Consider the following 10,920-nt stretch of genomic DNA (forward strand, 5'->3'; position numbering starts at 1 on the left):
AAATATAATAATAGGAATATTACAGGCCTTACTACAAGCAGGAGTGTGTGAATGTCAGTTAAAACTTACCCACAACATTACAATACAAAATGTATCTGGACCATTAAAATAACAAACACTAAACACCACATTGAATCACAGCAGCTGTGTGTACATGTTGATTGCAGTTCTCTTTGCAGCTTCACCTTTTCTCTTCCAGGACTTTCCTCCTGGAATGCAGCGTGAGGGAGGTGCGAGTTGCTGTGGCCACTATCCTTGAAAAAACCCTCGACAGTGCCTTGCTTTATCAGGAGAAGGTCAGTGGGTGTCCCCTCCTCTCCAGACATCCCCTGGCTTGGCTCTCCTGGTGCCTCTTGCTCTGTTTGCAGGCAGAGCTGTGTGAGCTCATCCTCCCTCTTAATTTCTACGTTAATGCTCATCTCCTCCTGCCCAGGAGGTGTTTGAAACATTTTGGGTTTTTAAACAGTAGACAACTCTTTACATTGATTTTTTTTTTTCCACAGTTAAAAACTCTACATCAGTTACTGGAGGTGCTACTTGCTCTACTGGATAAAGATGTACCTGAAAACTGTAAAAACTGTGCTCAGTACTTTTTGCTATTCAATAACTTTGTACAGAAGGTAAGAAAACATTGTTTTCTCATGGCTATTTAAATTTTAAAAGACATTAATAAAGCAGCTAGTGATCTTTATTCGTAGAAGAGTTTGCAGCACAGTGAAACTCAAAACTTTTATTAGGAGTAATTATTTTGTTTTGTTTTTTAAATAAATGGCTTTGAATAATGGATTAGGATAAAATCACACAAAAATATACCAGGGGAAGATGTCATTTTCAGCATCTGAATTTTGGTTGTCTGTTTTGAAGGGTTCTGTGGGGTTGCTCTTTAAAAAAAATTGTATATACTAAAAAATCAAACATTCAGGATTTCTGTTCCACGGGGAGCAGAATAACTGACTGGATTTACTATTTCTATTTCTCTATTCTTTTTGCCTACTTTTTTTCTTGTAAGATATTTACTGTGCATCTGCTGATTCTGCTCTGGTTTGTGTCATGTGCTGTGTGCAATGAGACAGATCTTTAGCAGTTTATCTTATTGATCTGTGTTGGGATATTTTGGGGATTTCAGAGTGGAAAATGCAGGTTTTAGCCTGTGCATTTTACTTTTGCTCTCTTGAGCACTACTTCTTCAGCTGCACAGGAAGGTAATTTGTTGTTTTTTTCTTCACAGCAGGGAATAAGGGCTAGCAGTCTTCTCCTCAGGCACTCTGCCCTGAGGCACATGGTCAACTTTCTCCTTGGCCCCAACCGGCAGAGCAATCAGGTACAGGCCATCCCCACATTTTTTTATGATGTTTAAATTATGAATAAACACTTTTCATATGACAGAATAGACAAATCCTTCAATTATTCTATAAACCTCGTGCAAGCGTGAGCCCACCTATGTGTTAGCCTGGAAATAACTGTTAGCCTGGAAATAACTGTTTTGGCAGAAGTGAGCATGATCTTTTTGATAATAATAAAATTTTTATCCGCTCTAAAGTATTAGGTCGTGGTGGTGGACTGTAAGAACATTATTTTGGCTTAACAAAGTTGATTAAATAAACCAGAGTTAATTAAATCTGTCTTTGACTCAAGCAGAACCGCAGGTGGAGCTCAGCACAGGCACGTGAGTTTGGATATCTTCACAACACTGTAGCACTGCTTGTCTTGCACTCTGATGTCTCCTCACAAAGAAATGTTGGTAAGAATTGTGGTTTTGTCTTTTGGTGCCTTGGCATTTCAGTTACATTGATTGGGAGTAACTTGATATTAGTGAGGAAAATACAGTGATTTTGAATTTAAGGCAGAAATGGTTAATACAATTTTGATTACTTCTGATTTTGCTGTAAATGTATTGAGGGGCAAACAGTATTTTGAGGGGATGGAAATCTTGATGCTAACAGTTTTGTACCTTCTTCCCTTCCCCATGTCCCTAAAAGGTATTTCCTCATGTGAGTGAATTGAGCTGTGTTGTTGGCTGAACAGACTCACAGGCAGTATTTTGTTTAGCCTTATGCTATCTTTTGCTAATCTAAAGGGGAGTATTTAGACTAAGCTACTGAATAACAAACAATTAAACACTCTCCTAGTTACTTCTTATGAGAGGCAGAAACATCCAAATAAAGATAATAAAGGAATAAGTTAAAATCTTCAGTTTCCTGAAGGAGGAATTTGGTGTTGTCTTTTAAAAGAATTACCTAATTTCTGTCTGAGGTTGAAAGCAGTCAAAAATCAGAAGGTAACAGAAGACTTATAAATATTCTGGATATGATGAATGTGCAAGAGGGATTGGGAGTAAAACTAAAGCTCAAAATTCTGACTGTCTGTGGACATTTTGCTTTGGCCTTCCTGCAGTTCTTTTGTCTGCTGTCACTAAAATAAGTGACACTTCAGGGTGCAAGAGATTTGTGGTAGTGGAGTGGTAGCACACAAGCTATAAACTAGTTGAGATGAGTGTCATGAGGGATTTCATGGTGCCAAATGAGCAGCAGTGTCTTCAAAGTGTGTTAGAACAAACTAATCTATGAGTGGATTGTTTTTGTATTTGCTGTTATAGCTCCTGGTCTCTTTAAGCAGCGTCCACCTCTCAGCATCACCGCTTCAGGGCCACTTCTGGCACTCCATGAAGAAGTGGAAGCCTTGCTATTCTTGTCTGAGGGAAAACCCTACTTAATGGAGGTATCTGTTCTAAATTCTGCCCTGTTTGAACCTAAAAACTTATCTGATGTATTCCTTTGACAAATTCTTTCATGAAAAACACTGAATATCCAACACCAGTGGCTATTTTGGGCCTAAACAAGAAGGCGCCTTTAGTTTCTTGTCCTCTTCGTATTCTAGTGTATCTCTAAGCTTTGGGGCCTGGTTTTATGCACAGTCTGGTTTTATGCACATTTTGCAAGGGCCTATGCAGCTTTTTACCATGTCAAATGCAGGTGCTACCTTGAGTGGATCTGATTTAACAGATGATGCTCAACCCTTGGAGGTGAGCATCAGGAGCTGGAGGAGTGCTGTGAGAGCAGGGGTTCAGCCATGCAGGCACTGGGGAAAAGAGCTGCATCCTTCCTGGGGAGGAAAACATTGTGTTACAGCCTTGTTTTCTGGGAGGCAGCTGTGTGTGAAGGGAGTGCTGTGCCCACAGGTGATGCACGCGCTGCGGGAGCTGACGGGGTCGCTGTCGGTGCTCATGGAGATGGTGGTGTACTGCTGCTTCTGCAACGAGCACTTCTCCTTCACTGTGCTGCACTTCATCAAGGTACACACAAAGCCAGCACAAGCCCGGCCCATGGGTGTTTCTCCCAGCCTTTGGTCATCCTGTGCCTTGTGCCATCACTGCAAAACAATTCACTGTGGTGGATTTGGAGGGGGTGTTGGGGTTTAGGTTTTCTTAGGCCTTTACTGTTTAAATAAATAAATTTTCAAAAATCCGTAAAGCTGTCTTGAAATTCTTTGCTTTACCAGCTTATTTTGTGATCTAAGTAACTTTTTCTTACATGCAGACTCAACTGGAAACTGCTCCTCCTCATGAACTGAAAAATATATTCCAGTTACTCCATGAGATCCTGGTAGGTGAAGGGTAAAACTTGTACAAGATAGATTTTTGTATTGATGTGTAATGAAAAAAGTTGGGACTGCATTGGTAATTTCAACATCCACACATATTTTCATCCTTCAGTCTGAAGTTTTATTACTTCCTAAATTTCTGTCTTGATAATCCAGTGATACATGAAACTTCAGTCTTACTTGTTTTGCATGTGGGGGTGGGTAAAATCATTCCATAGAATAGATACATCATACAACTTACCTCAGTTGATATTTTTCTTTCCTAACAGGTTATTGAAGACCCATTGCAAGTAGAGCGCATCAAATTTGCCTTTGAAACTGAAAATGGATTAATAGGCAAGTAAGCCAGTGGGTGAACACTCCTGTCTCCTACTGACCCTCATGGTGGTAGAGGTTCACTCCATCTCCTGGTTCCTAATCCTCCTAAACTGTTCTACTTCTCAGGGAAAAAAAACTTGACACATTTGATTTTTAGCCACTGTCACTCCAAAAATGCTCAAAGAAAATCCAAAATAAGCATTGGAATGTTATAGTGACAGCAAACTAGAAAGGAATTGAACAGGAAAGAGAGCTAACTTATTTAAATAAGGGGCAGATCAGGGTCTATGTGTAATGAGGGGGAAGAAAAGTACCTTTGATTACCATAATAGAGGAACTGTTTGAATCCTGTAACCTTAACATTAATTTTTATTTCCTCCATATCTCAAGAAACTGCCAGTCTTTTTGTTTTGTCAGCATCCTGATTACCATGAAAAGAACCTGGTTCAGCCCAGCAGGATGCTTGCCCTGCTGACTGCAGTGGAGCCCCACAGTGGGACAGGTGGCTCTCACCTGTTGCTGCTCCTGCAAAGTGTTGTCTCTCCATTAGATACAAAACTTCACTGAAGTGAAGTTACTGAAGCATTCAAAGAGAAAAAAACTCAGAAGTAATAAGATATAACTTATATAAAGAAATAACTTATTTCATGTGCATCAGGAGCAGCAGCTTTGGTGTGTAAATGAAATGTGGGGTTACACAGAGAACCCCTCTGATGGGTTAGTGCAGCTGGAGCAGCTCTTTCATAGCTGTTTGGGTGAGGAGCTGCTTCAGATTGTGGCTTTCACCTTCAGTTATTTTGGATTCTGATTTAGGGAGAAAGAATGTTTAGCTTTGTTCTTCATTTCTCTCATCAATGCTCCCCTGTTTAGTAGTTTCCATGTGTGTCTGATAGCAGAGAAGGAAATATGCAGCAGTGTAAGAGAATAGCTAAGTGATTATTTTAATTTCTGGATAAATTGGTCCCAGTTGGACCAATTCTGTGCTGTAACTTGAGCAATACATGACCTTTTTTGCACTGCAGAGGAGAAGTGCAAGTGTTCAATTGGATTTTTATGTTGAAGGCTTTGAGAACTGCCCTGAGGTTTGGGAGTGAAACTTGTAGTTTTACCTTGAAGTTTCCTCACAACCGCATTGAACAACGTCCCTCACACTGACTGGTTTTAATCCAGGAAAGGGAAATCAGCACATAATAGGTTTTGGTGCTCCTTAATAGGATGTTTGTGCATAATTTGTAGTACAGCACTGCTGTAATTTTTATCATCTGCTCTGCTTCAACAGTATTAAAACTGGCAATTTGCAGTTCCCAAACAATTTTTGCCAGCTTTGGAGGTTTCACTACAGTGTTCTTTGCTGACTGCTATGGACAGAGCAACTTTTGGGTAGCAAATCTGATTGGGGCAGCTCTGTGGAAATCTTTGTGCTTCTCCTCAGTCAGGAGAATTTTGTTAAAGAGGTGGGAATTCATGGTAGAGAAAACTTGCTGGTAGGAATGGCCTGGGGTTTTGCCTGAGTCTCCCATGGAACAGTTTCATGGCTGTTGAATTCTGCTATGCTTGTTTATGTGGAGAAGCTTTAAACATTCCTCTGGCTTTGCAAACTTTGATCCAGGTGGAAGCTGGTGATCTGGTTCATTTATGGGGGTTTCAGACAAATATTTTTTTCCTTCAGATAAATGTAACCATAGTGATTATCTAACATAGAATGGATTATAGGGGAAGAATAACTGCATTAGGGCTGTTTAAAATTCAGGTACTGCATTTGAAAGATCAAAGTGAAAATGCAGCAGTTCTATTTTTAATCCAGTAGAGTTGTGGAAGACTCAAGACTACCAGCACTTACAGCAGTGTGTTTAACACAAATACTCATGCTCACATCTGTAGACACAAAATCTATTCCCTTACTTAAAATTTTAGCTTCATCTTTGTTTCCAGACTGGCTGGTACATGGAAATCTGGGTTGTGGTTTCTAATCCATGTGTTTCTCCCCACAGCCTTGATGCACCACAGCAACCACGTGGACAGCAGCCGTTGCTACCAGTGTGTCAAGTTCCTGGTTACCCTGGCTCAGAAGTGAGTAATGAAGGTTTCAGGCTTTAACCTCATCCCTGCCTTAGCTCCCTCTGTGACTATTGTAAAACCTGCTACTCCTGGTTTTGATCAGTTTTTTATCCTTTGTTGCTGGTGCAAGGTCTTGGTAGTACACGTGCCAGTATGAAGTGTAATCTTCACTGGTTGGTACCTGAAGGGATTTCTCAGGTAACAAATGGTAATTGGTGTTTATAAAGAAAATGGCCATTCTGCACAGCAGGAGTCTGACATTAACACCAGATAAACATAGGGAAGCTGTTCCAGGTTTTTGAAATATTATGAGTCCTAAATTCTCTTTGTTTAGAACTTGGCATGTGTCCCAATAAAGCATAATTCTGAATTATGTGAACCTGTGGGGTAGACTGATTTGAGTATATTTTACTAAAATTATTGCTCTTGCTAATTCAATTATCAACAGAGCTGTATAGTTTAAGTCGGTTTGCAGTGATAACAGTGCACACAGAGGGCAGCAGTGAAAAGAGAGAGAAGTCTTTGTATTTTTTTTGGTAATTTTTTTGTGTTGTCCAGAATGCCTTGTTCCTGACTAATGAATATAATTTCAATTCCCAAGGTGCCCTACTGCAAAAGATTACTTCAAGGAGAATTCACACCACTGGAGTTGGGCTGTGCAGTGGCTACAGAAAAAGGTAATTTGGCTGTAACAGGGAAATTGTCACTCATTTACAACAATGATCATGGAAGGATAATCTCCATCCTCTGCATGGCTCTCTGAGGTGGCTTTAAAGACAAAATACTTCATTTTTTACAAGGACTACTTGGATGCAGCTAATCTGATGCAATGCCAGAATTTCAGTAGCCCCCCACATGTTTCAGGCATAAATGCATTTACAGTGAATAAAACCAAGTGTGAATGGTTGCAGTGATTATTCTTTGCTATGTGGGAAGCTTTCAGTGCCACTGTATTCATGTTGGGAGGCTTCAGCTTTCTTAAAAAAGCAGTTTTTCCATTGCCTGTGTGTTGATGCAGGAGAATGTTTAAATGATTGGATTCCTTACAGAATCATCACAGCTTTGCACAAAGCACAGCTGCCGACTGATACAGCTTTTCCTCCCACACGTGTAGTGTTTGTTCTTCCCTCTAAACTCAACATAGTTTGGCCAACATATCTTTCATAAATACCCAGGGACACTTTGGAAACTTGGAGCTCAGCAGAAGTTGGGTGCTGGTTTGCAGCTGAGGGACAGTAACCTTTGTGGCTGCTTTTAAAGTGTCTGTGCCCCAGATCTCCAGCTCGCTACCAGAGGATTCAGGAAGCTTTCTCCAGTCTTAGTTCACCCACCATCACAAGTGGTTGAGGCTTTACACAAGTGAAAATGGCAAATGTATGGCTTTTTTGGCTTTTTATGCAGATGTCTGAACATTACTGGGCTCCTCAGAGTAACGTGTCCAATGAAACATCCACTGCAAAAACCTTCCAGCGCACTATTTCAGCACAGGTATGTGTCATCCTGGCAGAGGACGTTAAACTTGCTTACTTCTTTTCTTGGAAGCATCTTTGTGTTTGGCAACGTTAGTCACCATCCCTGGAAATGTTCAAAAACCATGTGGATGCAGCACTTGAGGCCATGGTTTAGTGATGAGCGCGGTGGTGCTGCTGGTTTGGCACTTGGACTTGATGATCTTAAAAGGTCTTTTCCAACCTTAATGATTCTGTGACATTTCAGTGCACTTCAGGCTGGTTTTCCTTTGGAAGCTCAGCCCCTGTGGTTGTTCCTGGAAGAAATTAACCCTTGAGTGATATTAGTGAATACTCAGTAATGAGTATTCACTCATTGGTGGTAACTTGGCTGTCTCACCACTCGGCTGTTGTGACTTGGCTGTCTCACTACAGTAGCTATTATTATTTTAAAACAATAATAATAAAACAATAAAATTATTTAAAAATGTGAAATGAAGTGATTACCATACTCCCTGACACTCTCCTGAACTGTTTGCAACTCAGGACACTCTGGCCTATGCCACAGCCCTGCTGAATGAGAAGGATCAGTCTGGAAGCAGCAATGGGTCAGAAAGCAGCCCTGCCAATGAGAATGGAGAGAGGCACCTGCAGCAGGTAAAATGAGGGCAGATTTACCCCCTTACACCCCTGGTGTGTGCCTCTGTGGGGCAGGTGGTGCCTTGGGGTCAGGTCAGAACCATCACTGACCATACTGTGAACAACTGTGCATTTACAAAAGTGACTGTGTCCTTCTCTCCTGTCCCCTGTGTGTTTGAAAGGGCTCAGAGTCTCCTATGATGATTGGGGAGCCTAAAAGTGACCTTGATGACGTTGACCCTTAGAGGAGATCCCTGTGAACACAAGAACCAGCTCAAACATTCAATGCCTGGTCCCTGCTGGAACTGGAGTCGTGTTGCTGATGCCATTGGGAATCTGGGGGAGCAGTGGCTTCACAGGACCAGAGGAGATGCTGGAGGAGGTTGTTTCCCTGCAAGATAAAAGCATTTTTATAGCCACAAAGGCTTCAGATCAACAAATGCTCTAGAAAACTGCATCTTCACCTGCAGTAGCTTGTGACAGTCCAAAACACCGAAACCAAGTTTGTCAAGAAGATTTTATCAAATACACAAACGCTAGTGGTTGAATTTTTATGTGAACATTAAATGAGTGAATGTAAAACTGTTGCTTTTCTGTGATGCTGCAAAAAAAAAATTCTTTTGGTTTTTATACAGGAAAAAAAAAAAAAGAAACAGACTGCCCTTATGTATGGAGGGCAAATTTTTAATCTTTCTGATAATATTGAATAGGAATATTCAAATTTCTGTAAAGATGTGTGATGACTTACATTTCATTGTAAAATATTAGTTAAAGAATGGGTTTACATAAGGACTTCTGTATTTAATATGTCTCCCTGCTAATTTGTAAAGCTCTTGGATGAGAAAGATCAGCAGGATTGCTCTGTAAGAAGAGTGATTCCTTACGGAATGATTTGGTAAAGGAGCTCTGGAATGAGTCATCTTTCCCAGTACCCTTCCAAAAACCCTTCAGACAGCTGGGAAGGGCAGTAAAAGAAAAGCTTTGTTCTCTAGGTGTGCGAGCATTTATTATTCAAGGATGTTGGTGAATTAAAAAGGAAAAAAAAAGAAAAAGTTAATGAGTAGTTTAAAAGAAAAAAAAGCACTTTAAGAAGGAATTCTGTTGCAGTTTTACTCATTAAATTTTTTTAACCTTTGGAGACATATTGAATAAAATGTAGTCTCAGTCATGGATCTGCAATCACTTGCTTATGCTTTGAAATAACTGAGAAAGTTGGTATTGGTTGTATATGATGAATAATTCCTTGAGTGAGCTGGGAACACTGTTGTGCGGATTTTAGAGCAATTTTAACACGGGGAAAGAAAGAATTGGCTTTGTTTGCATTTTCACTTGACCAGGCAACGTTTAAAATATCACAGCTCTCTTAATTTGCTCACAAATAACTGGAAACCAGTTGGGATGATTTGAGCACAGTTTTGTTTTCTATGTCAAGTGCAGTTCAGTGATTTCTGGCTCTGGATTCAAGCTTCTTTTGTGCCAACTAACTTCATCTTTTGTACATTTTGTGTTTGTCACATTTTCTGCACTGCTTTTTGCCTTTATTTATGGATTCTGCCTTACTTTAAAAAAATTATATAAACAAACATGCACAGAAACGGGGGACATCTTAAGGAGTGCCTGGGTACCTCCAGAATAGACAAATTTGCCAAGTTAAAGGCACAACCAGCCAAAAAGTGCCTTTTTTTGTTTCTTTTCACAGGCTGCTGCCAAAACACAGAGCAGCAGACAGCTTTTCACTGTTGTGCACTAATATTGAAAGTAACCAGTCATTTCACTGTTGGAAGGAACCACGGGACGTGATGTCAGCTGTACAGCTTTGTAACTTATTGTGGGGTAGGATGGATTGCAGGGGGGCACAGCAATGTCTTCACAGACACAGGGCAGAGTTAGCATTTTGTCAATGTTTCTGATGATGTGCTGGGACGTTTTAAACGTGACGCATTTTAAATTAATTTGGAACTAATCATTTCTTACAGACACCCCCCTTCCTTCCTTCCTTCCCCCACCCCCAAATGCTTTGGTAATGGGCCATGAATCTTCCCAAGGAGTCAGTAGACAGCGGTGATGGGAGAAGCTGGTCATGTTCCCATGGGTTGGCACCACTTGTCACTTCAGGTTCCTGTTATTTCCTATGGAAACAACATCCTCGCTAGCTGCAGGCCCAGGGAAGCCTTGGTGGGAATTGCATCAGGATGGCTCATCACCACTGTCTACTTGAAACCAATACAAACTTTTTCACCCTTCTGCTCACGCTTGTACAAAGTCAGTGGTTATAATTTGCAATAAGATGATACTTGGTCACTTATTTTTGTTTCCAGCTGCTGTCATTTGAACCTGCTGAAGATTATTTTTTGGAAAATAGAGTTCAACAAAAAAGAAAAAAAAAAAACCAAACTAGTTTTTGTGTAAATTGTGATGCATTTATATGTTGTAATTTTTACTGCCAATCTTTTTGGATGAAAATGTTTTTATACAGCTTACAAAATGTTCAGTGAGGAGCAGCCACAGCCTGCCTGTGAGCGCTCGGGGAGATATTGTCCAATTAATGCATAGATATTTGGCACTGGAAAAATAGGCAGTCTTGATGAACAGTCTTGGGATTCCTGGTCAATGGAATAAAGTTATTCCTTTCACAGAAAACTAGTGTAATCTTTAGACTGTGCACACTCTGCTACACTCTTGTCTTGTTGATCCTCTTACCCTGAACCTGCCTGGGCCAGCCCTGCAGATGCTGAGCTCCTCGAGGGTGCCCTGATTGCTGCTTTGGCTCCTGTCCAGAGTCAATGGAAGCGGCTGAGTGGCCCTGGAGCTGCCCTGCTGTATATCCTTATGCCACAGGGTGTGCTGGGGCTCTGTC

At 40.8% G+C, this 10,920-nt stretch overlaps 1 protein-coding gene across 1 annotated transcript in view; it reads left to right on the forward strand.

Annotated features, from left to right (window-relative positions):
• USP24 (ubiquitin specific peptidase 24) overlaps nt 1–10,703 on the forward strand; it is a 61,830-nt gene extending 51,127 nt beyond the window's left edge. The window contains exons 55-67 of the mRNA XM_066555574.1: nt 200–296; nt 504–620; nt 1,229–1,321; nt 1,639–1,741; nt 2,597–2,718; nt 3,179–3,292; nt 3,537–3,602; nt 3,870–3,936; nt 5,910–5,988; nt 6,578–6,653; nt 7,378–7,464; nt 7,971–8,081; nt 8,246–10,703. Coding sequence (XP_066411671.1) covers nt 200–296; nt 504–620; nt 1,229–1,321; nt 1,639–1,741; nt 2,597–2,718; nt 3,179–3,292; nt 3,537–3,602; nt 3,870–3,936; nt 5,910–5,988; nt 6,578–6,653; nt 7,378–7,464; nt 7,971–8,081; nt 8,246–8,308 — 1,195 coding nt within the window. The 3' untranslated portion in view covers nt 8,309–10,703. The remainder of the gene's footprint in view (nt 1–199; nt 297–503; nt 621–1,228; nt 1,322–1,638; nt 1,742–2,596; nt 2,719–3,178; nt 3,293–3,536; nt 3,603–3,869; nt 3,937–5,909; nt 5,989–6,577; nt 6,654–7,377; nt 7,465–7,970; nt 8,082–8,245) is intronic.
• Nucleotides 10,704–10,920: the final 217 nt, after the last annotated feature.

The sequence above is a fragment of the Molothrus aeneus genome, chromosome 9 (genome assembly GCF_037042795.1).
Source record: "Molothrus aeneus isolate 106 chromosome 9, BPBGC_Maene_1.0, whole genome shotgun sequence".
NCBI lineage: Eukaryota > Metazoa > Chordata > Aves > Passeriformes > Icteridae > Molothrus > Molothrus aeneus.